The sequence below is a fragment of the Dama dama genome, chromosome 12 (genome assembly GCF_033118175.1).
Source record: "Dama dama isolate Ldn47 chromosome 12, ASM3311817v1, whole genome shotgun sequence".
Taxonomy (NCBI): Eukaryota; Metazoa; Chordata; class Mammalia; order Artiodactyla; family Cervidae; genus Dama; species Dama dama.
Window position 1 is genome coordinate 64798375 of NC_083692.1, and position 27176 is coordinate 64825550.

Consider the following 27176-nt stretch of genomic DNA (forward strand, 5'->3'; position numbering starts at 1 on the left):
CACAGAATTTAAAATATGGAAGGTAAACTACAGAAGTTTCATGACAGAAAACTTACCCACATGCTGCTGTATCATTTCACATACACCAAGGCTATGACATAGCATTCACCTATGTTACCATAGGTGAATCAACAATTAATGAAAATTTCTTAATATGTAATTTTATAAAAGACAAAACCGTGTTCTCTGTAGGTTGATAATTTGGGGCATTTTCTGGGATTTAATACCTTCTAAGCAGAGTTTTCAAAGCTGTTTTAACAAGACAGTAAATGTACCTGCCCACATGTTGGAGAATGAAATTAGAAACGTTCAGAATAGTCAGCTGCCTTTATAAAGGAGAGGGACAATTCAAAAGCACGACTGTACAATCTCTCTCTGCTGGCAGGAGGAATCTACACTTAGTGTCTAGTTGATAAAGAAGAACAAATGTGGAAGACATTTCCTTAGCTGTCACTAAGTTAACTAAACACCCCATCCTCCTGCCAAAAAGCCCCATTCCTATTTCTCCTAACGACCTAATTTTTCTCGACAAGACTAATATACTTCTGGAAAACAAAAAGATACCTACTTGAGCCGTAAGCAGAGTTGTTAAGGATACATCTGCTCGCTCTTCAGTGATATAGGTCCTTGGTTTTCCTTCCCAAAGTGCACAGTCTTCCAGATCCATTAACTTCACTTGAGATTTAGACAAGCCTGGGGGGCGAGATCCCTGTTGCTGCTGCTGCTGCTGCTGCTGCTGGTGTGCCTGCCGCAAGCTAATTTGCTTTGGAAATGTATTTTCATCTAAAGTTGGCACAATCAAATTATTCACCCGGTTTTCTGAGGTGGTGCTTGAAGAATTCTTGGTAGTTTTATCTCCGGGAATCATATGAGTGTGTTTCTGCTTTGGTGAAACAGGGTATGGTAAAATGGATTTATAAGATGATTTAGTTCGGCCACTGAAAGTTGCCTGTTTGTTTTGAGACTTTGCCTTTCTAGAGACAGAGGGTACAGAATGAGGTTTCAAAGAGTAAGAGGTAGAAGGGGAAACGGTAGACTGCTTCTTCAGCACACTATCAAGTGTTCGAACATAGCTGGTACTCTTGGTGGGAAGCTGGTATACCACAGGCGACGTGGGAGCATTGGAAGAGAAACCCATGCTTGTTTCCATCAGCTTGCCTTCATTTTCCAAGTATTCATCCAACTTATCACTGCAGAAAGCAGAACGGTTTTTCAATGGACCTTCAGAATTTCCACCTAGAAATAAAGATATACAGAAACTTAAAGAAATGTAAGACAGATATTTATGTCTCTAGAAAAATACACTTAAAAAGGCCAGGAGCATTTCTTTATAAGCTACCAGATCTTCCAAACTGTCCCTCCTCAGAAGTAAGGGAAAAAGCTAAGGGCACAAAAACAGGAGTGTAAAATTTAGTTTTTAAGGAATAAGAAAAAGCAAGTTTAACAGAGATAAGCATTACACTATTATAATACTGTACAAAGATTCAAAGAGAAAAATTATATTGAACAAATGATAAATTTATCTAGTTAGAGTGTAACTGCAAACAACTGCAGTGTGAAAGGAGAAGCACTAAGAAAAGAGACCAACAGACACACAATCAAAATTTAGATTTCAGATTGGATTTAGAAGTTTACTTTGAAGTACTATAACATTGGAAATCACTATACAGCTCTTAAGTATACAGTTCTGAAATAATGCTTGACAATGATGCTTTTTCTAACTATAGGAATAGAAAGGAAGTACAGTTTGCAAAGGCTGCAATGATTATTTAAGTCTGACATGGTTAGGGACTGAACCCCAGGACAGGGACTACAGGACACAGAAAATGAACAAAAAAAGGCAAGATAATTATTTTCAGTTTATTTTAAAGCGTGGAAAGAAGAGATAAAGAAAAACAACCAAGGTTTACTTTTAACAAGAGTCTTTGGCCACATGTTTCAGAATGTATTTTTAAATTTTTAAAAAGCTGATTACCTTCATTCCTAGATGCAGAAGCACTATGAAACTTTCCCCTCCACCCCTTGATCTTGGTGAAATCATTGGTCTTCCCTGTCCTAGAAACAAAGGGAAATCCAGCATCTATAAAAGTAAAGGTAAAAGAGACGATCAAAATTCCACAAAGCCAATATTTAATATCTAATTAATTACTAAGATTTCATCTAAAATGTATAAATCATAGTTAAGACTCACCACTAGATAAAGGATTTAATTAGTGTATCCTAAATGTCTCTAACAATGGTAGCATTTTATTTTTATCACAAACCTGTTTGACTTTACAAATACTATGCACTCACCAGGAGAGGCAGGGTTGGCTCCGGTAAGGTTCCAGAATGGAAAGCTAGTGGCTGGAGCCAAAGGTAGCTGCACTCCCAAGTACTTAAGATCAATGCTCATTGTTGGATCCACTGAATTCAATTTTAAACCCACTACAAAAAAAACAAAAAGAATCACATTGGGTATTTTTTAATCTCTGGTTGGGGGGAGGGGGGAGGGAGGGGTATAATAAAGAATAAGTGGAGAGCAGTAATGATGAAATAAAAGTTGAAAGTGGCAGACAGACTTTAAGGTGGCCTCACGATCCTCACCTCCTGGGTATTATATATTTACAAAATCCTCCCCTTTCTATCTTGAATGTTGGTGGGCCCTGTGACTTGCTTCTAACTTGTGGCAAAAGGGATAGGATGTACATGATTATGTATATGTGATAATATAAGAGTAAGTGTGTCATCCATCCTGCTAGAGCTGCAAGGATAAAAATTCTGCCAACAACCTGAGGGAAACTGGAAGCAGATCCCTCCCAGTCAAACCTCTGATGAGGAGACAAGTCTGACATCTTGATTGCAATCCTGTGATACCTTAAAAGGAGGACCCAGTTAAGCTATGCCCTAACACCTGACCCACAGAACCCTGAGACAGTAAGTGCGTTGTTTTAAGGCACTAGGTTTGTAGCAATCTGTTAAGCAGCAATAGATAACTAATACATAAACACAGCAGACTTCAGATCTTTTCTATTTTAATACTTTATAGCCCAGAGATTTTCTAGGACCTCTAATACAAACATGCAATAGTCTGAGCGTCTGGCCTGGTAAAGGCTATTAATTCTTTAATTATTATTAACACATTTATGGTTAATGGAGCCTATAAATATTATGGCTTATCTGTAGGTACTGGGAAAGCATTTATTTTACCTATATTTTTACCTTTTTTCCCTTAACATTTTACATCAAAGATTTGTCTATGTTGACAGGTTTATGTCTACATGATTTATTTTTACTGTTGTACATTATCCCAGATTATGAATGACTCATTTATTCACCATTCTCCTCTTGATGAGAATTAAGCTGTTTCCTATTTTAAACAAAAAAATACTGCAGTGTAATTGTACATCTTGTACAAAAAAATCTATCACAAATATGAACACGTATGGAAGCTTCTCTAGTGCATTTAGCTTTTCCTTATCGCAATTCCTCCAGAGTGGAACTGCTATATAATGGGATATGTTCATCTTTAATTTACTGGATATTGTTTGACATACATTTGGCTGCCCAAAATATTCTGAGAACCTTTCCAAAAGCTATTCCTTTTCCACATTATAACCCCCACCTCTTCAACGGAGACGTGTTAAAACACAGATGTAGCCATAGAAGGCTTCAATCTAGAAGAAAGGACCATAAGCAAAGGAATACTATGCAGAATTGTGTTAATGAGGGTGATACTGTTTAGCCAAGTTAAGAACTTTTAGAAGTAAAAGTAATCAACGTCCTAGCTGTAGTATACTGTGTTCAGTGTACTATGTTCAAAATGGTATTAACTGTTCAGTGTTGTGAGACTGCTTGTATGGGCTTGTAGGGAATATAATTTGGACATTTTTTCCTGACTGCATAGTCCTAGAGTCTGTTTCTCTGGCCTTTCAGGAGATTCTCTCTGTAAATCATCTGATACTCTTTAATAAATTTATATCCTATTTCACCTGCAGAGTAAGTGGATTCTGATGTTTGCAATTAAGAATTCTAACTGATACACCTAGTTATTCTGAATCTTTCTTATTTAATGGGAAATAAGAAAACAGTAATTACATAACAAACTGGAATAAACATCAGGCTGCTTATGGAAAGTGGCAACCAGTTACAGTTAATTTTCCGTGGTCTTGTCTGGCCACTCTGAGACCAAGTGTTTCAACAGCATACCTGTCACACAATCATGGATAACCACATGCAATACTGCACTAGTTGGGAAGCTGTTCACTAGACTGCCAATTAACTCTCCATTTATACTTCCAATAGCATTAAGAGTCACTGCTGATCGACATCTTCACCAACATTTTATATCACTGGACTTTTAAAACTGTCCTCATCTTATTGGTATAAATCTACATCCTATTGTTCTTAAATTTGAACTTTTGCTGTTACTAGTGACAAGCTTTTAATTTGGATTTCCTTGTTTGTCCAATTACTGGCTTCATATTACTGAGCAGGAAAGTATTTAACTTAAATTTGAACAAAACTGAAATAAGAAATTCAAAGCATCAAAAAAAAAAAAAGAAAGAAAGAAATTCAAAGCATCAATTATCCTAGTATTAACTACTAGAAGTCATAGGTACAGGTTTCCAATAAAAAGCTTACATAGTACTGGTTTCCTGCAAGGTGAAGACACTGGTCAGGTTACAAGCTTCAAGTTCTCTTAAGGTTGATTTGTATATACTCCACATAAAACTTAATAAACAAAAGATGGCAATTTGGCTTTAGTTTATAATTCTAGTTCTTTCAAATAAGTATCATTTTATCATGCTTATTTTATGTAATCACATAACGTGATTAAAATGAACATCAATAAAGTATTTTCCTTATGTTTCAATCAACTAGGGAGAAAAATGTGTGCGTGTGTTGTCAGTGTCAGTCATGTCCGACTCTTTGCAACCCTATGAACTGTAGTCTACCACACTCCTCTGTCCATGGAATTCTCCAGGCAAAAATACTGGATTGGACTGCCATGCCCTCCTTCAGGGGATCCTCCCAAACCAGGGATTAAACCCGTGTCTCTTACATCTCCTGCTTTGGCAGGCAGGTTAATATGGGTCAAAAAAACTGTTTTCTAATCCTGACTTTGGGCTAAATTTCTCTTAGCTTCTGCTTTCTCATCAGTGAAGTAAGTATCAATCCACTGCACTGAGTTTTATGTTTTAAGAATTAACTGTACCTTCTCTTTGAAATGCTCTGCAATATAGATGATGACAGAGATAAAAGACATTTCCCAGACCTCATGGAGCTTTTGTGTTGTTTTCCCAACTGACTCATTAGTAGTTACAATAGAGTAAAAAAAATCCTGTGAGAGGCAAATGAAATGATACTTGAAAAGCCCAAGGCAACCTGGTAAAACTGTACAGAGAGTGTAATTCTTACGTTAGAGTAAGTAGGAATTAACTAGGAAAGGTGGGGAGGCAGAGCAGAGTGGAACCAGAGTGGAGCAGAATGCAAAATACTGCAGAAATTCCAGGGACACTGAATCCTACACAAAGGATAAAATTAGATACTGTAGCGCTTTGAAAAGAGAAACACATTATTATTACAGACAGAAACTACCTGAGCCTACAGAGAAAACAGAAAAAAAGGAATTAAGTTGTTAAAAATGCATCCATACAGCCAAATAGGTAGGTAGACATGCAAAATCTAGACCAGAACAATCAAATTTACAGACTGTTTTCCCTACATATCTTCTTGTCTGCATTTGCTAATATTTTGAACTGCCATCTCCCCCCAAAAGGTGTATCAAGTGATCCTAAAAACATCATGTAGCTTACCTACACATCTTGAAATGTTCGTCCTTAGAGAAAATCCTTCCCCAAGAAACAAGTACTTGAGACCCAGACTTTCAGTTTCAGTTCAGTCACTCAGTCATGTCCGACTCTTTCAAACCCCATGGACTGCAGCACAACAGGCTTCCCTGTCTGTCTATCACCAATTCCCGGAGCTTACTCAAACTCATGTGCATGGAGTCGGTGATGCCTTCCAACCATCTGATCCTCTGTCGTCCCCTTCTCCTCCCACCTTCAATCTCCCCCAGCATCAGGGTCTTTTAAAAAAGAGTCAGTTCTTCACATCAGGTAGCCAAAGTATTGCAATTGGTGATGGACAGAGAGGCCTGGTGTGCTGCAGTCCATGGGGTCGCAAAGAGTTGGACTGAGCGACTGAACTGAACTGAACTTTGTGATCCCATGGACTGCAGCACACCAGGCTTCCCTGTCCATCACCAACTCCCAGAGTTTACTCAAACTCATGTTCATTGAGTCAGTGATGCCATCCAATCATCTCATCCTCTGTCGTCCCCTCCTCCCACCTACAATCTTTCCCAGTATCAGGGTCTTTTCAAATGACTCAGTTCTTCGCATCAAGTGGCCAAAGGATTAGAGCTTCAGCTTCAGCACCAGTCCTTCCAATGAACACCCAGGACTGATGTCCTTTAGGACGGACTGGTTGGATCTCCTTGCAGTCCAAGGGACTCTCAAAGAGTCTTCTCAAACACCACAGTTCAAAAGTATCAATTCTTTGGTGCTCAGCTTTCTTTATGGTCCAACTCTCACAACCATACATGACTACTGGAAAAACCATAGGTTTGACTAGACAGACCTCTGTTGGCAAAGTAATGTCTCTGTCTTTTAATATGCTGCCTAGGTTGGTTATAGCTTTTCTTCCAAGGTGCAAGCGTCTTTTGATTTCATGGCTGCAGTCACCATATGCAGTGATTTTGGAGCCCAAAAAAATAAAGTTTCTCATTGTTTCCATTGTTTTTCCATCTACTTGCCATGTTTCCCCATCTATTTGCCATGAAGACTTACTTGCCATAAGACCCAGACTTAGTCGGTTCTATATGAATGAGAATAAGTTTAGCTTGCAAAAATAAGTTAAATAATTCTTAACATATCCCCGTAAAAGCACAAAACCCTTTGCACATGATGGTTTAAATCATACCCCTAAATGCTTCTGCCTTTTCATATTAGGAGAAACTTCTTAAGAACACATTATCACACCATTGAAAAAAAGACTCATAAAGAAAGAAACAAAAGCAGATAACCCTCTAGGTTCAAGGCAGAATCACCTAAGATGATAAACTGTAGCAAAAAAAAAAAAAAAAAAAAAGGAGGTATCCACAAAAATACACTCAAAAGAAAAACCTGTATAACTAGTGAACACAGAAAAGTAGATGTAGATATATAAAAGAAAAACTCTACCTAACCACTGATTTAACACTAGATTCAGAGATTTTTTTTAAGTAAGTAAAAAGAGAGAGAGAGAGTGCCCTGGCAATACTGTCATTTAAGGAATTTAACCAAAAAAAAAAAAACTGACAGGAGTTCATACTGTATAAAAGACTGAATGAAAATGAGGGAAAAAGAAATCTCTGGCTGCGGAAAAATCCCAAGTAATTTATGCAGATACTCCATCCTCAAGAAAGAGAAGCATACCTTACGACTCATTAAGTGCAGACTACACAGTGACTTCCTTCCAAAAATTACAGAATAAAAATGTCAGTGACAAATCATGTTGATAATATGTACCCTTGACATGGTAAGATGAGAATGGCACTTTACCTTTGTGGTCTTCCTCCTAAACACATGGTCCCAGGTGAACCATGAGAAAAATATCACACAAATCTCAACTGAGGGTCATTCTACAAAATACCTGACCAGTATTCCTCAAAACTGTCAAGATAATTAAAAACAAAACAGTCTGAGAAAACATCCCAGCCAAAAGGATCTTAAGGAGACATGATTACTAAATGCAGTACTATGACATTTTCCTAGGTGATACCCTGAAACATAAAAAGTTAACTAAGGAAATCTGAATAAAGTATGCATTTTAGTAAATAATAGTATATCAGTAGGTTCTCTAATTGTAACAAATGTACTTCCTAAAGTTAGATGTTAACAACAAGGGAAACTGGATGTTGAGTATATGGGAACTCTGTACTATGGTTCCAATATTTCTGCAAATCTAATACTCACCTAAAATAAAACATTAATGTAACAACTGACATAGAATTAATTCACTTGGTAGCAATGAAGTAGAAAACACTTTTATAAAAATACCTCTTTAAAATTGTAATTTCAGGTTGATGGACTTAGAAAATGAACCAATTTGGAGTAGCAAAGAAAAGTATGAGACAAAAATATCACACTGTGGAAAACAAAATTAAGAATCTTATTTTAGCAACAAAACTATGAACAACAACAATAAAAACATTTTCTCAGGCTTAAATCAACATTTCTTCCACAATTACAAAGGAAGTTCACAAGTTTTTTTTTTTCCAGCTCAAAAACTTTCTAGATTTAGAAGTGCTCATTTTCTAAGAAATAACGAAACACTACAGTTGACAGAAAGGCAAAGAAACATGATATTACTGAATTGAAATGTAATAAATTACTTCAAGCATCAATTCTTTGAAAGGAATCTAGATGAGTATTTTCACTATCTACAGATACTTAGTTGGCACCATAAGTTACTGTAAACATTTAGTCAAACTAACTTAATTCTTTTAATATTTTAAGTCTTAAGCAAAGGTTGGGGGCTGGGGGAGACATCTGCCAAAATAAAATAAGAGGAAAAATTCCAAACTGTAATTCTGCCTCATACATTATGTAAAGTGCCTCATGGATTTTAGAAGTACACATGGATTACAGATTTAACTGTAAAACTATATAAGAATGTAGTTGAATTAACCTTAACAATGTGAGGATTAAGTACAAACTTGAACACTAAATGCATCATTTGTGTAGTAAGTGAAAACTGATGCCTCGCACTTTTCTGTCCAAAAAAACTGTATCAGCTGCCACCACTTACAACGGATAGATTTTACATTAAAATACTTACTTTATCTTCTACACCACAATGGGAATTTCTGAAAATAATGGGCCTACTTTCCTATTTGACAATTCACTGATGTGAAGAAGACTCCTGAGAGTCCCTTGGACTGCAAGGAGATCCAACCAGTCCATCCTCAAGGAGATCAGTCCTGTGTGTTCATTGGAAGGACTGACGCTGAAGCTGAAACTCCAATACTTTGGCCACCTGATGTGAAGAGTTGACTCATTGGAAAAGACCCTGATGCTGGGAGGGATTGGGGGCAGGAGGAGAAGGGGACGACAGAGGATGAGATGATTGGATGGCATCACCGACTCAATGGACATGAGTTTGGGTGGACTCCGGGAGTTGGTGATGGACAGGGAGGCCTGGTGTGCTGCGGTTCACAGGGTCGCAAAGAGTCGGACATGACTGAGCGACTGAACTGAACTGAACTGGTGTGGATGACCCTTTAGAAAAAGAACCTATGCTCCAGCCAATCAGAGTTCAACCCCACCCACAAATTCAGGCTAATTTCACTATATGTTTCCTGCTTAGTTCCCATAAGCATTTGCCTTTGAAGGCCCATTACACAAAGGGAAAAAAATCACAGATTTGACTAAAATGTCTATAAGGAAAGGAAAAAACTCAAACTTTAGCCAAAAAAATTAACAAACAGAGCAAAAAGATCAGCAGGGAGAACTAAATATATTTAACTCTAGAACTAAGACAATAAAATAAATGTGGTGATTAGGCTGAAAGAACACAATGTAAACATAAAGAGTACTTAAAAAAATGTAGGAGTGGGGGGAAAACGAAAAGTTAACTGATAAGAAAAGAATATTATTTAAATAAAATAGCAGAAATGAAAGCAAAGAATAAAGGACAGCAAACATTACTACCAGCAAGACTAATATATGACTGATTTTCCATTACAACCCACAGTATCCAGTCCTGATTACTTGGATTGAAATTTACATATTTTAACACCATACTGTTACACAGTCTCACATTAAAGCGAAAAGTTCAAATATTACCACTGAATTTAGAAACTGAATGGCTGTTTATAAATCAATGTTCTGTTGGCATATAATGCTTAGACTTCAATATAAATGATCTACTATACAATGTGAATCAGCCTAGACAGTCCTTTGAAAATTGACTAAAAGGCAAAACTCAAAATAAACTACTCCAAGAAGTGTACCTAAACTAAAAGATACGAGAAAACTAAAAATTGAGGCATGGTTTACAGTCCTTCTATTTACAGTGCAAACAGGGAGGAAAGTCAGTAGTTAATTATAATGGCATAGGTACAGTAAATTTTGCTATTCTTTAAAAAAGGATTAAACCATATAATCAAGGCCAAGATAAACTATTTCAACAAAATAGGTAATGATGAAAATTTTAAACTACACTCCAAGCAATATATGAAATATATAAAATGTTTACAGTCACATATGAGAAATAAGTATGCTCTTTACACAGCTAAATATATTACCAAGTACATAAGAAAAAGTAGGGTCTTCCCCTCCAAAGACAAAACAAAGGAACCTTCAAAAACCCCCCAAAACAAAAGCGACCAAAATTTCTTTGTAAGAAAAACACCACTTTCTTACCATGATACGTTTTTAATGCATAATATATTATCACCAACGATAGAGCAGTATCCTCACAGTCTGAAAGGTTTCTCTTAGGATACAAAAGACCTAGGCATGCTTTTTAGTTAAGGGAAAAAATCATGAACAGAGAGAACAGAAAAAAATGCAAGCTGAGAGAAGTGCTAAAATAAATGGAATCAAAAGATACAGGAAAGGAGGAAAACAGAAAAGGTTTGGGGAAGGAGCAAAGGGAAGAGAGAAAAAGGACAAGAATAAAAAAGAACAGCAACAACAAAAATAAACAAGGCTTGCACAGTTTTTAGAGAATTATACCTTCTTGAAGACCAGGATGTATGACCTGCTTGTGCCGCAAGGCCTTCAAATCTTCTATCAATTCCTTTTCCAAGTGGGAAATTCTTGCTCTGCAACCTACTCAGAAAACAATGATAAAAATAAGCTGCTATACACTACAGCAGACTACACATTGCTTCTTTCACTTCTAGAGCCAAATTCTCCATCTCTCTCTCTTTCTGTTACTATTATATAATACCTGGGTCATTTGCAGCTGATGCCTGAAGACTACAAGATTCTTCATTTGTTCCATCAACTGCATGAATATCTAGAGCTTCCTGTATTAAAAAAAAAAACAAAAAAGAAAGAAAAAAAGTGGTTCATGTCACTTCTAAGGATTTAAAAGTAAACCAGGGGCATTTTTTTCCATGTTGATACTTTTCACTATTTTCTAAATGTTCTACATTAACATCACTTTAATAGTGGGAAGAAAGCAAATAAGTTAAATATAATACACTCAGCTAACTAACTTAGAACTGTATTTATGCCCATTTATTGCAATTTGTATACTGATTTCTTCTACGTGCATGCTAAGTTGCTCCAGTCGTGTCCGACTCTTTGTGACCCCATGGACTGTAGCCCGCCAGGCTCCTCTGTCCATGGGATTCTCCAGACAAGAATACTGAAGTGGGTTGCCATGACCTCCTCCAGAGGATCTTCCCAACCAAGGGATTAAACCTATGTCTCTTATGTCTCCTGCACTGGCAGGTTGGTTCTTTACCACTAGCTCCACCTGCAAAACCCCTGTGTAAATAAAGATACATTACTCAGCAATAAACAAGGAGGAAGGAAAAAAACAGGCAGAGAGAATTCAACCTCTGTGTAGTCAATTTAGAAAGACCAGGTTTCTCTAAAACTCTAAAAGAAAAATAATCTAGTTGAAGCGCTGGGTTAATACTGCTAACCCAATATTTTGGAGATACTCCCCTTCCCATGCACACAACCTCATATAATGGATGCATTCACAGTAACCACATTCTAAGATAACTAGCAGCTAGTATACAACTTAATGATGATTACTTGGCTTTAGAAAGAAAGCTGAAAATGACAATCTTACCTTTGATTCAAAGGAAACAAAGAGAACACCATCTACATCTTCCAGATCAGGTTTCACATCTGGAAAGGTACTCCCAGGGCCCGTAAGAGTGTTCTTTGTAGAAGTTAAAGATCTTCCTGTGTTTTTAGGTGGCCGCCCTGCCTTAGACAGTTTCAGTTTTCGTGGCCTTCCTCTTTTTCCAGGGACATTTGGAGGGGCATTCTGATTAGCATTCACAGTTCTGGGAGCCGCTGAAATCTTAAGCATAGTTTTCTTTCTGCCCAAGTCCTCTTTTCCTAAAAACGAGTCCTCAACTGAACTCTTTGAACCATCAAGTAGTTTTTCTGTGTTAACACTGCCAGATACATCAGGGTATTTCCACTGAGCTTCTTTAAGTGAGGGATATTTTTGTACCACTCTGGTATCTGGTGAATGGCTTCCAAGATCATTTTCTGATTCTCTGCCTAAGCCGAAGCCAGTCTCATTAGAATTTTCAATGTACGCAGGCAAATAGTCTAATTCTGTCAACAGAGAAGATCTATCCTTCCAAGATGTGGAAAGCATGTTGTCAGGGAGCTCAGAAACCTTCACTGTGCTTTTGGTGACAGCACAGGGCTCCAGATAGACTACTGGCATCTTTCCAGCGTCTAATTTGAACATTTTAGCTTTAGCAACACCTGATGGGCTATTTGGTTGCCATTTAGAAGATGGATGGTCAGCTTCTAGGTTATCAGCTTTATTGTGCCTCTTCAGCTGTTTCTCTAGTATAGGATCATCATCACTGTTTGAGTATACATCTGTTTCCTCATCTGTCTCTTCCTGTTTCACAGTGACCCCTTCTGGGCACTCACCAAGTTCATATTCATAATCATCCAGAGGCTCTTCTTTAATGACAACATTGAAGTTTTCATTTGGGTTTAATGGTGACGTTACATGGGAGCCATCTTCAAAACTGTTGCCAAGGCTGGAGAGACAGGGTAGGGAGGATTAAAAAGGACAGAATCATCCATAAATAAGACTCAGGAAGGGAAAGGTGGAAAAAGAGATTGTTGAAAACCAAGTAAAATCACATCAGATTTCAAGAGCCATTCATTTAAAAAAAAAAACTCTGTATAACAAGCTTCTCAACAGTTTACCAACATCACACTTTTACATATTCCATCAATTTCTTGTGAAAAATATATAAAATAAAGGGTAAAGTTTTAATAAATAACTCTCATGACTAAATCAAAAAGCAAGATATGTTGTAACACTTATTTTTTTAATAGTGTTCTTCATCGTTTCTCAGCCTTTTGGCTAAGATCAAACCTAACAGTATTCTTCAAATGAATTCAGTTTTGAAAGTTAGCTGGCACTGATACAAAATCAAACTCTTGAAATCTATAGACTAACAAACAACTGCCAATAAAAGCAAACAAACATCCATTATGATTAAAAATTTAAACAAACATCAGAAAGGGCCTTTCAAACAGCCCACTGATTTTTTTTAATTGAGATAAAATTCATACAACATAAAATGTAACATTTTAGCCATTTTAAAATGTACTAGCTAATAATTTTCCCACTGCAGTCACAATGTTGCTGCCAGGTGATTTTTCAAATTAAAAACTGAAAAAGTCACTTTCAATGTAAACAATCCAGCATTAGTTCTTCCAAAATAAAAGAGGAGGGTAGGATGGAGGTGGATGAAGGCAAGGATATATAATCTGTCCAGACTTCAGTATTTATACTTCATCAAAATTAAAATCAACTTTTTAGTTTCCCACTTTGCCTAATTCATCACTGAACACATATAAACTATACCAATGTATCTTGAGAACATGTTAGCACAACTCACTAACCCAATTAAAGTCACTTTATCTGTATAACTTTCATTTACCTCAAATATGCAAAAGCAGCAACTAAATCAATGTGTAGCTATTTGCCCCTTGAAAAACTGACTTTTGAGATCTTGACCTCACTCAAAAATTCTTCAATAAAGGACTTCCAGTTAGAATACAGAAGTTCACAAAGAACATACAGTGACAAAACACTAAATAAATTTAAAATTCTATTCTTTCTTTAAAGCCTCTGAATACCTCTGGGTACAAAATAAGTCTAAATAAACTGAATTCCAGAGAGGGACCAGCCATCTCTAAGTGACCACAGACTACTAGTGCTTTCAACCTTACAAGGCATTTACATTGGTTGAAGTACAAATAAGGACAGAAAAAGGATGCTATACGCAAAGAATCTTTGCTGGAACACAGAGAAACTAAACTTTTAATACCTGAGTATGGGCAGACTAAAACCTGCCCTCAACAGAAAACAAGTCTTGCTACCATCAATTATCCTCCAGGGGACTTCTGCAGAATTTCCAGTGATGCAGAAACTTGGCCTAAAAACAGAAACTTAGTGTCACAGCACTTAAGATTCCAGGGCCCTGTCTGAAAGAAGAGTTCAATCCGACCCTTAAAACTGAGGTGAGCTAAGATTATTAAAGTAAATCATTCAGAAACTGAAGTGAGCAGAAATTTATTAAAGTATATCATCTTGACTTGTGGTCCCCAACCTTTTTGGCACCAGGGACCTGTTTCATGAAGATAATCTTTCTGGTCCGTGGCTCAGGGGTTGGGGACCTAGACTGAAGGATAGAGAAAAAAGCAAAACGTGTCAGAGACCTGTGGGACACATCTAATGATCTAACACAGTGGTAGCAGCACCTCCAAAATGGCAGGAGAAAGAAAGGAGAAACATTGGAAGAGAAATTGAACAAAAATATCCCCAAAGCGAAAGATTTTCATCCACAGGTCCAAGAAGCTCAGCAACATCAAAAAAAAGTCATACCTAAGCACATAAAGATCAAGCAGCTGAAAAAAAGATGAAGAGAAAAACCTTACAAGGGAAGGAAAAAAGAACAGACTAGAGGAAAAAGGATGGTAACAACAGACTGACTACTCGTGGGAAACAATGTAAAACAGAAGACAATGGAATGACACCCATCATAAAGCATTTAAAGAGTCAATGTGATGTTGTAGGTTTAAAAGAAGCCTTCAAAACTAAAGACATTTTCAGACATCTCAAAGAATTCACACGTCACAAAAAATACTACCTCCTTAGACCAAAACAACACAAGGATATTAGTTCTCAACACTTCTAATTATGTAATTATACTAGAGGTTCAGGCTTCCCTGGTGGCTCAGTGGTAAAGAATCTACCTGCAATGCAGAAGACCTGATTTCAATCCCTGGGTCCGAAAGAGCCCCTGGAGAAGGGAATAGCAACCCACTCCAGTATTCCTGTCTGGGAAACACCATGGACAGAGGAGCCTGGTGAGTTACAGTCCACAGGGTTGCAAGAGTAGGACACAACTTAACAACTAAACCACCACCACCATACTAGAGGTTCTGCCAGGGTGATCAGGCAAGAAAAAGAAATAAAAGACATCCAGATGGAAAAAGAAGTTAAAAAAAAAAAAAAAATACCTCTATTTGTGGATGACATGATCTTGCATACAGTCACCCCCAGTATCTGAGGGAGACTGGTTCCAGAACTCCCCATAGATACTAAACTCTGTGGATATAAAACAGAAAATCCTAAGAAATCCACACACACACAAAAAAAAAAAAACTAAGGGAATAAATGAGTTTGACAAGATCGCAGGATCCAAGATCAACACATACCAAAATAATTGTATTTCTTTCTACACACTAGGAACAAACATCAAAAATGAAATTGAGAAGACAACCCTATTTACAATAGATCAACAATAAACTACTTAATAAACTGAACCAAAATACTAAGACTTGTACATAGAAAACTACAAAACTGTTGGGGGAAAAAACAAAGCCAGCCTTTAAAAAAAGGATAAATACTCCACAGTTACATAACTTAAGACAACTTACTTAGTAGTGGTGAGACAGCAATACTCCCCAAAAGTTAAATGCAGATTCAACACAATCCCTATCAATGCCCCACCTGAGATTTTTGTAAAAGAAATAAGCTGATCTTATATAATTCACATGGAAATGCAAGGGACCCCGAAATAACTCAAAGTATCTTGAAAAACAGAAACAAATGGGGACACATACTTCCCAATTTCAAAACTTATATAAAGCTACCGTACTCAGCATAAAGCTAAACATTCAGTTCAGTTCAGTCACCCAGTCGTGTCTGACTCTCTGCGACAGCATGAACCACAGCACGCCAGGCCTCCCTGTCCATCACCAACTCCCGGAGTCCACCCAAACCCATGTCCATCGAGTCGGTGATGCCATCCAACCATCTCATCCTCTGTCGTCCCCTTCTCCTCCTGCCCTCAATCTTTCCCAGCATCAGGGTCTTTTCCAATGAGTCATTTGAAAAGCTAAACATACCATTCAACTGAACAGAACTTAAGAGTCCAATGATAAATGCCCACATTTGTAACAACTGATTTTTTCTTTTCTTTTTTAAAGGCCACAGCATGCGCCATGTAGGATTTTAGTTCTCACACCAGGGATGGAACCAGTGCCCCATTAAGAGTGAGGAATTTTAACCACTAGACCACCAGGAAAGTTCCTCAATTGATTTTCAACTGAATTCAATTCATGGATGCCAAGACAACTTAGTGAGGGAAGAATGGGCTTATCAACAACCAAAACTTATTCAACACAAACACTTCACAAATGTCCATGGCAATGTTATTCATAATAGTCAAAAAGAAAAAGCCTAATGTCTATCAACTAATAAATGGATAAATAAAATGTAGTATATCCACATAACAGAATATAATTCAGTAACAAAAGAAATTAAGTACAGATACATGCTACAACATGAACCTTAAAAACCTTATGCTAAGCAAGGCACAACAGACCACATATTACATGATCCCATTTATATGTAATATCCGGAATGGGCAAATCCAGAGACAAAAGAGAGACTGGTGGCTGCATATGGTTGGATGTGGTGGAATAGCAGCTGAAGGAAAATGAGGAGTGATCAGTTAAGGACACAGGGTTTCTTTCTTTGTGGTGATGAAATGTTCTTAACATGACTCTAGTCATGGCTATACAATTTTGTAAATATATAAAAGTCACTGAACTTAACTCTTTTAAAGGGTGAATTATATAGCAGTGAACTACATCTTTTTTTTTTTTAACCAAGTTTTAAAAAAATACTAAAGGAAGTTCTTCAGACTGATAGGAAATGAACTAGTATGAAAATGAATCCAGGAATGAATGAAAAGATCCAGAAAAAATAAACATGTCACTAAATATAAAAGACTATTTTTCCTACATTTATTTAAATGACTGTTCAAAGCAAATAAAGTAACAATATCTGGGGGGGTTATGACATATATCTAAGGACATGAACAACAAAGACATTAGTTGGTCATGAACTGTTATAATATTAATCTGATTCTACTTGATAAATTAAGAATGGACATACTTATCTCCATAACCACTGCTACAGAATGCACTGTGTCCCCTCCCAAATTCATAAACTGAAGCCCTAACCCTCAAGTGACTGTACACAGAGATAGGGTCTTGAGGAAGTAATTAAAGTTAAATGAGGTCATATAGGTCACCTCTCTCTACATGAGGAAAAGGCTAGAAAGCAGCTGTCTACAGGTCAGGATAAGAGCTCCCAACAAAACTGAACCTTATCAAAACCATTACTTGGACTTTCTAGACTCCAGAAACATGAAAAAGTAAATTTTCATTGTTTAAGTCACTCAGTCTATGGTATTTTATTATGTCAACCTAAGCAGACTAATATAAACACTAAAAAAAAAAAAAACTTAAGAGGTGTAGCTAAAAAAAACCAATAGACCATGTGGATGGAATTTTTTTAATTCAATCCAAATGAAAACAGGGGAAGATAATCAAAGAATAGATGACAGAAAATACCAGAATAGATGACAGAAAATACCAAAATGAAATGCTGTGCACAGCCAAATAAATTTTTCAAAAAAAATCAGTATCTTGGGGATTGATAAACTGTTTATAAAGGGCTAGATATAAAAATTTTAGTCTCTGAAGTCTGTATAACCTTTACTCAACTCTACTGCTGCAGCATAGAAGAAGCCACAAGATAATACATAAACAAATGAACATAGTTGTGCCCCAACAAATGGACACTGACATATGAATTTTATATAATTTTCATATGATAATCTCTTATTTGTTTTTCCCTCACAATCATTAAAAAATATAATAACCATATTTTTAGTTTGCAGGCCATAACACCACAACCAAAAAAATGGCAGGCTAGGTGTGGTCCACAGGTCTTAAGTCTGCCAGGTGTGGTCCACAGGTCTTAAGTCTGCCAACCACTGAACTGAAGTAGGCAAATTAAAACAAAAGCAAGGGAACTCCCTAGTGGTCCAGTGGCTAACACTCTAGACTTCCAATGCAGGGGGGCTTGGTTCAATCCCTGTTCAGGGAACTAGATCCTGCATGCCACAACTAAGACCCAGAGCAGTCAAATAAATAAATAATAAAAACAAAAGCAAGCAGAAAGAAGGAACAAGTGCTAAAAGGAAACAGTTCAATGAAATAGAGAACAGAGAAATTGAATTTGAGTTGAAACCTGCCAACAAAGAAAAACTCCTTGGCTTCCCTCAAATCTAGCAAACACATAGTGAAAAAATTCCAATCTTGCACAAACTCAGAAAATACTGGAGAATCCAACACTTTACAACTTTGAAGAAAACAAATCCCTGAATACAAAGTATCAGAAATAAAAATATCCTTCATGAATTCAGAGGAAAATCCTCAGTGAAATATCAGTAAATTGAATCCAATATTAAAAACAATGTTCTTTAAACCAAGTAGTATTTATCCCAGGAATGCAAAGATGTTAGAACATTTCTAGCCCTCATTCCCACAAGAGCCGCCACCCCACCATTTAAAAAAAAAAAAGAAATTAACTATCCATATTAACAAAAAACAGGGAGAAAAACAAAATCTCAATGGATATGTCAGGCAAGTGTATGCTCCTCAGTTCTTCTGTCTCGTCACAACAAAGATTTGGAGTGAGGAGTATTAGAGCCCGCGGAGCCTCACAGCTGTTGGGTCTTGGACAGACCGTGTCATAGCTCTCAGGTCTCGAACGGAGCGTGTTACAGCTCTATTTTATTTAGAAGATAGCAGGAGAATCCATCCTCGAAGAAGAGAAGAGAGAGGAGGAGCGCGCCAGCGCGCGGGGTTGGGGGGGGGGGGGGGTGGCGCACGGGTAGAGAGAAAGAGGGTACGCACTCGTGGGGGAGAGAGAGTGAGAGCCCTTTGGCTCCTCTTTTTATGTTTTTTTCTTCCCCCTGGGCCTGCCCTATGCAAATTGGGCTTAGGCAGGAGCGCTGTTCCACCTGAAGTCCTCACTCCGGTCCTCGGACCTTCCTTTGACCTTCCTCTGTTCTATTTTCGCGGCTTTTCCCTTCCTTGTCTTTTAGCCACCGCCATTTTGGACTCCTTTTCCCTATTCTAACTACCTAACAGATACAAGAAAGTCATCTGATAAATATTCAACATTCATTCTTAACAACACTTAAGAAATTAGACTGGAAGGAAACTTCTCAATGTGGTACAGAGCATTACAAAAACAGCTAAAGCCAACAGGGTAACAGCCAATTAAAAAATACTTAATGATTTTCTCTAAAATTAGGATACATGAATGACCATTCTCAAAATTTAGTTTCAACAGAGTACTGGAAGTTAAACTGTGCAGTAAGGTAAGAAAGAAAGAGAATAATAATAAAGACTGTAAAGGAAGAAGTAAAACTAACTTTGTTCACAGACACCACTTCACAGACATCGTAATTGTGTATGCAGAAAATCCTAAACACTACAAACCAATAAGTGAATTCAGCAAGGTCATCAAATACAAGATCAAGGTACAAAAATCAACTGCATTTCTACATACTATGGTAGTTTTGAAGTTTACACTATCAAACATTTATTATAGTGTCATCAAGACTGTATACTATTGGCAAAAGAACAGACCAAAAAATGGAATAGAAATAGTTCAAAAACAGACTCACTCATATATATAGTCACTTCATTTTCCAAGGCACCAGTGCATTTTAATGAGGAATATTTTCAATATAATGTTAGAACACATAGGTATCTGCATGGAAAAATATGAGCCTTGACCCCCAACTTCATGCCATACACAAAAAGTAAGCCAAGACAGGCTAGATTTAAACGTAAAAGCTAAAATAGCTTCCCCCTTTCAAAATTTTCACTTAACTGGAGAAAACAGCTATTTCTTTATCTGGTTTTTTTTTTAATGGCTTGATTATGTAAGTTACCTGACATAAATCCCACCCATTTTATGTGACAACTCACTTACTTTTACTATAGTTTTGCCATCACCACAATCCCATTTACCTATTTTTTTATTTTTTGACCACACTGCACAGCTTGTGGGATCTCAGTTCCCCAACCAGGGATTGAACCCAGGCCCTCAGAGGTGGAAGCATGGAGTCCTAACCACTCAACTGTCAAGGAATTCCCTACTTTACCTGTTTTTAAAGGTTAGGCAAACAATGATGTCTCTTTTGCCCTTTCCCTATTAATCTCAGTTTTTATGTATACTTATATACATAAATGTCATTCTCTATCAAGTAACTTAGGATTCACACTTAATGACAGTTCTTTCATTATCTTCGTATTTCACAGAATGAACTTCCAACATGCAGTAAATAATCTCTATCTTTTTTTCATTTAGCCATATGACTTCAATTATGTTTGCAGTAACTAAGAACCTTGTGAAGCTAAATCTTAGTTGCTACCAAAATAATTGCTTTCACATCTTCCCAGGATATTAAATCTGGTAAATTACAAAAGTTGTCAGAAAGAATCTCTCCTTATCTTCCAATAAAACCTTTATACATAAAGCGTGAATTTTTTCCTTGGCAGAAGGATTTTGTACACAATCCTGAAGTTTCATACTTTTAAGAAGGTGCCATACAAAAAAATTTGCTACAAGATTATGTAATCAACAATACAGCAAAACAACTGATTTGTACATGTCAATTAATCTAAAGAATTACTTTTTTGTTGGCATACACAATCCAATGTAACAAATATGATGTATACCAGCCATTCTGAAACACACTAAAAAAGCTTTTTAGTGCTATGGATAAATTCATTCAAGCTACACTTACTGAGCTCCTATAATGTGCCAGATGCATTTTGTGGGGCACAAGGATTTGCCAAAATAAATAAAGCACAGTCCACACATTCAAGGAATTCATAAATCAATGCACAAGACAGACAAATAGACAATATTATGTCATTTAACTTAACAGATACTAAGAAATATAAAGATGCACATCAGATAAACCCATAATATAATGCCTCCCATGAAACTGGTAATTAGAGTAACAGGAAAAAGAAAACTATTGGAAAAGGGAATGTAGAGTGGAAAACAAAAGAGCTCCTGGAAACTGAAATATGATATCTATAATAAAAACATGAGCAAGTTAGAAGCTAAATCAAGGAAATCTCATATAACACAGAGCAAAAAGAAAAGACTGATTATATAAGATAATCAATATGTCAACTATCAAGGTTTAAAAAAAAATGAAAGTGAAAATGTTTTCAGAGAAATATACTTCAATGTTCCTAGGACCAAAGAACATGAATTTCTTGTTTAAAAAAAAATGTTTTCTCACAATGATGATAAGAACCACACCAATACAGAGGCTCATCATTGTGAAATTTCATAACATAAGAGATTAACAAAAGATCTTAAGAGCCGACAAACCACCAGGAATCAAACTTCTCAACAGAAAACTGGAACCTGAACACACATTTTCAGCAAAGAATTCTACCTTCAACCAAAATACTTATAAAGTATGAGGGCATAAGAAAGCTATTAAAAATACTAATAAAGCTATTATTCAACAAGTAAGAAGGAAATTGTTGAGTGGTAAAGGCGATTACTACCTTCCTCCGAAGTGATTTTATTTAAACATTCTAAAATTCTACATCCCATACATCCCTTCTGAGGAAATTATGAAAATGCACTTGAAAAAGTGCCAATTAAAACCAAAATGCTCCCACTTTCACCATGTCTATTTAGCAAAGTACTGCAAGTTGTAACTAAAACAATTAGATAAGAAAAAAATAATACCAATTCAAATTGGGAAAGAAAAAGTAAAGGTATCTCTAGTGTAGATGACATGATCTTATATGCAAAAAATTCTTAATAATACACACACACACACACACACACACACAGCCAGTTAACAAATTCAGCAAGGCTACAGGATACAAAATCAATATAAAAGGCCAGTTATATTTCCATACATTGTACAATACACAACGTACATGAAATATGCAATTTCCTTTCTGAAAAAATCAGGATGAAAACGAAGAGCTGATTCTTTGAAAAGATAAACCTAATCAACAAACCCTTAGCCAGACTCATCAAGAAAAAGAGAGGATCCAAAAAAATAAAAATGAGAGAAGTAATACCTGACACCAGAGAAATATAAAGGATCATAAAGAGATTACATAACACAATTATATGCCAATAAAATGGGCAACCTAGGAGAACTGGATAATCTTCTAGAAATAATCACCTAGTACAACCTCCCAAGACTGAATCAGGAAGAAATATAAACAGAGACCAATTACAGTAAGTCCCCTACATACAAACCAGTTCTGCTCTAAGAGCATGTTCATAAGTTCAATTCATGCAACAAAACTAGCCTAGGTATCCAACTAATACAACTGGTTGTATAGTACTGTACTATAATAGGTCTATAATACTTTTCATGTCCCATCACTTAACGGCAAATAGATGGGGAAACAATGGAAACAGTGATAGACTTTATTTTCTTGAGCTCCAAAATCACTACAGATGGTGACTGCAGCCATGAAGTCAAACGACGCTTGCTCCTTGAAAGAAAAGCAATGACAAACCTAGACAGCATATTAAAAAGCAGAGACATTCCTTTGCCGACAAAGATCCATCTAATCAAAACTTGGTTTTCTCAGTAATTATGTATGGATGTAAGAGTTGGACTATAAAGAAAGTTGAGGGCTGAAGAATCGATGCTTTCGAACTGTGGTGTTGGAGAAGACTGTTGAGAGTCCCTTTGACTGCAAGAAGATCAAATCAGTCAATCCTAAAGGAAACCAGTCCTGATTATTCATTGGAAGAACTGATGCTGAAGCTGAAGCTCCAATACTTTGGCCACCTGATGCGAAGAACTGACTCATTTGAAAAGACCCTAATGCTGGGAAAGATTGAGGGTAGGAGGAGAAGGGGACAACAGAGGATGAGATGGTTGGATGGCATCACCAACTCTATGGACATGAGTTTAAGCAAGCTTCAGGAGCTAGTGATGGACAGGGAAGCCTGGCATAGCTATACAGTCCATGGGGTCGCAAAGAGTCGGACACAACTGAGCAACTGAACTGAATACACTAAAAAACAAAAAAGTAAAACTGTCTGAATGTTATAGTACCGTACCTTGAAAAGTACAGTAGTACAGTAAAACAGCTGGCATACAGGGGCTAGCATCAAGTGAACAGGCAAGAAGAGTTACTGTCTAGAAGAGGGAAGGAGGTATAAGATGGTAGAGCTGAAAGATTTTCAGCAATAGAAGATCGAGGGTAAGCTGCAACTTCACTCACATCAGATACTGAAAGAACACACACATGCATCTTTGAAAGTTTATAACTCACTGGTTTGTATGTAGGGGACTTACTGTGACAATGATAAAACTGAATCAGTGATTTAGAAGACTCCCAAGAAATTAAAGTATACGACCAGATGGCTTCACAGGTGAATCCTACCAAACATTTAGACAATTAACAACTATTTCCCTCAAAACATTCCAAAACATCTATGAGCAAAGAATGCATCTGAACTTCTACTACATCAGCATTACCCTGATACCAAAATCAAAGACATCACCACCTCCAAAAAAAAAAAAAAAACTACCAACCGCTTTTCGGCCAGAACCAACATCTTCCAGTAATTTGCCAAAATGACCAACACAAAGGGAAAGAAGAGGGGCACCCACTACATGTTCTCTAGGACTTTAGAAAACATGGAATGTTCCTTTGGCCACATACATGTGAATCTACAAGAAGGGTGATATTGTAGATGTCAAGGGAATGGGTACTATTCAAAAAGGAATGCCCCACAAATGTTATCATGGCATGGTAACAGAGTCTACAATGTTACCCAGCATGCTACTGGCATCATTGTAAACAAACAAGTTAAAGGTAAAGTTCTTGCCAAGAGAATTAATGTGCGTATTGAGCATATTAAGCACTCTTGAGCCGAGACAGCTTCCTGAAACATGTGAAGGAAAATGATCAGAAAAAGAAGGAAGCCAAAGAGAAAGGGACTTGGGTTCAGCTGAAGCACCAGCCTGCTCCACCCAGAGAAGCACACTTCATGAGGACCAATGGAAAGGAACCTGAACCGTTGGAGCCCATTCCCTACGAATTCATGGCCTGCTGCTACTGCTGCTAAATCGCTTCAGTCGCGTCCAACTCTGTGCAACCCCATAGATGGCAGCCCACCAGGCTCCCCTGTCCCTGGGATTCTCCAGGCAAGAATACTGAAGTGGGTTGCCGTTTCCTTCTCTAATGCATGAAACTGAAAAGTGAAAGTGAAGTCACTCAGTCTTGCTGACTCTTAGCGACCCCATGGACTACAGCCTACCAGGCTCCTCCATCCATGGGATTTTCCAGGCAAGAGTACTGGAGTAGGGTGCCATTGCCTTCTCCAATTCATGGCCTGATGGGTGTAAAAATAAAGACCTGGACTGTTTAAAAAAAAAAAAAAATACAGACCAGTATCACTTATGAACATAAATGAAAAAATCCTCAACAAAATATGAGCAAAACATATTCAACAATACATTGAAAGTATCATAAGCCTTGATGAAGTAGGATTTTATCCCAGAGATGCACAGATGGTTCAATATCCACAAATCAATCTGGCAACACCATGTTACCAAATTGAAGAATAAAAATCACATCATCTCAATAAATGCAGAAAAAACTTTTGATAAAATTCAAAGTCCATTTATCATAAAACCTATCAACAAAGTAGGTGTAGAAGGAACATAACTCAACATAATAAAGGCCATTATGACAAACACACAGCCAACACCATACTCAATGGTGAAAAGCTGAAAGCACTGCCTCTAAGATTAGGAACAAGACAAGATGCCCACTGTCACCACTTTTCTATCTGATTCCTTTGGCTGGGACTTCCAATATTAAGTGAATAAAAGAAGGAAAAAAAAGGGGGGGGGGGGGGGTCCAAACTGGGCAGGAAGTAAAACTCACTGTTTGCAGGTGACATACTAATGCTATATACAGAAAATCCAAAAGACACCACCAAAAAACTATTAGAACAAATGAATGATTCTGTTAAGCTGCAGGATACAAAATTAAAACACAGAAATCTGTTGCACTTCTATACACTAACAACATGCTATCAGAAAGAGAAACTAAGGAATCAATCTCATTTACAACTGCATCAAAAAGAAATAAGATACCCAGGAATAAATCTAGGAAGTAAAAGATCTCTACTCAGAAAACTGTAAGACAATGATGAAAGCACTGAGACAACAAGAGATGAAAATGTATACTGTGCTCACAGACTGGAAGAATAAATTTGTATGAAAATCCAAAAGAGCCTAACCACCCAAAACAATACTGAGAAAGAAGAATAAATCAGAGGTACCATGCTCCCTGATATCAAACAGACTACAAAGCTATAGTCACCAAAAATATATATATATACTACTTGCACAAAAGTAGACACAGATGGATGAAACCGAACAGCCCAGAAATGAACCCACACTTACATGGACATTTAATCTACAACATAGGAGATAAGAATATACAATGAGAAAAAGACAGCCTTCTCAATAAATAGTGTTGGGAAAACTGGACAATTACATGCAAAAAAATCAAACTGGACTACTTTTTCACATGATATACAAAAATAAACTCAAAGTGGATTGAAGACTTAAAAGTAAGACTTGACATCATAAAACTCCTAGAAGAAAATGTAAGTAGTATTAACAATGCTTTTATCAGTCTTAGCAATATTTTGAGTATGTCTCCGAAGGCAAGGAAAACAAAAACAGACAAATGGGAATAACCAAACTAAAAAGCTTGTGCACAAGGAAAGAAAACACGAACAAAAGAAAAGGCTGCCTACTGAATGAAGATATATGCAAACAATTATCTAACAAGGTGTTCACATACAAAATATATAAAAATCCATTTAACTCAACATCAAAAAAAAAAAAATCTTATCATGAAATGGACAGAGAACCTAAAGAGACATTTCTCCAGAAAAGACATACAGACGGGCAACAGGTACATGAGAAGATGCTCATCATCACTCATCAGCAGGGAAAGGCAAATCGAAACCATAATGAGGACTTCTCTGTTGGTCCAGTAGTTAAGAATCTACTTGCCAATGCAGGGGACACAGGTTCAATGCCTGTTCCCAGAAGAGTCCACATGCCGCAGAACAGCTAAACCCATGTGCCACAACTACCGAGTCTGCGTGAGACAACTACTGAAGGCCCACGCGCCCTAGGGCTATAGCTCTGCAAGAGAAGGCATAGCAATGAAAAGCCTGTGCACCACAATGAGAGGGTAACCCCCACTCACTGCAACTAGAGAAAGCCATCATACAGCAACAAAGACCCAGTGCAACCATAAAAAAATAAAACCACAATGAGCTAAGAGCTTCCCTCAAAGCTCAGAGGGTAAAGAATTTGTCTGCAATTCAGGAGACCCACGTTCAATTCCCACATCGGGAAGATCCCCTCGAGAAGGAAATGACAGCCCACTCCAGTATTCTTCCCTGGAGAATACCAAGGACAGAGGAGCCTGGCAGGCTGCAGTCCATGGGGTCACAAGACTCGGACACAACTTAGCGACTAAAGAGAGAGACAGACAATGAGCTATCACTTCACCTGTCAAAATGGTTATTATCAAAAAGACAACAGATAATCAATGCTGGAGAGAATGTGGAGAAAAGGGAACCCTCAGGCATTGTTGGTGGGTATGTAAGCTGGTGCAGCCACTATGGAAAATAGTATTGAGGTTCTTCATGAAATTAAAGATAAAACTGCCATAGCAACTGCCAAGCAATTCAACTTCTGGGTACTTTTTCAAAGAAACTAAAAACACTAATTCAAAAAGACAGATGCAAAAAAAAAAAAAGACATGCACATCTATGTTCACAGCAGCATTATTCACAATAACTAAGATATGGAAACAATCTAAGTGTCCATCAATAGGTAAATGGATAAAAAAGATAATAGATGAATACTAGCCACAAAAAAAAAAAGAATGAAATCTTGCCATTTGCAACAACATGGATGGACGTAGAGG

The 27176-nt window shown here is 37.1% G+C and overlaps 1 protein-coding gene across 21 annotated transcripts in view; it reads right to left on the reverse strand.

The window, feature by feature from the left end:
• Window positions 1-27176, reverse strand: part of MGA (MAX dimerization protein MGA) — a 147100-nt gene that overhangs the window by 54909 nt on the left and 65015 nt on the right. For 18 of the 21 annotated variants that reach the window (XM_061157496.1, XM_061157497.1, XM_061157503.1 and 15 more), the window contains exons 3-9: window positions 14090-14197; window positions 11842-12784; window positions 10984-11062; window positions 10767-10862; window positions 2296-2427; window positions 1976-2080; window positions 569-1236 (exon numbers count right to left, since the gene is read on the reverse strand). In XM_061157496.1, the coding sequence (XP_061013479.1) occupies window positions 569-1236; window positions 1976-2080; window positions 2296-2427; window positions 10767-10862; window positions 10984-11062; window positions 11842-12784; window positions 14090-14197 (2131 nt within the window). The remainder of the gene's footprint in view (window positions 1-568; window positions 1237-1975; window positions 2081-2295; window positions 2428-10766; window positions 10863-10983; window positions 11063-11841; window positions 12785-14089; window positions 14198-27176) is intronic. The other 3 variants (XM_061157506.1, XM_061157501.1, XM_061157499.1) reach the window with 1 other exon arrangement.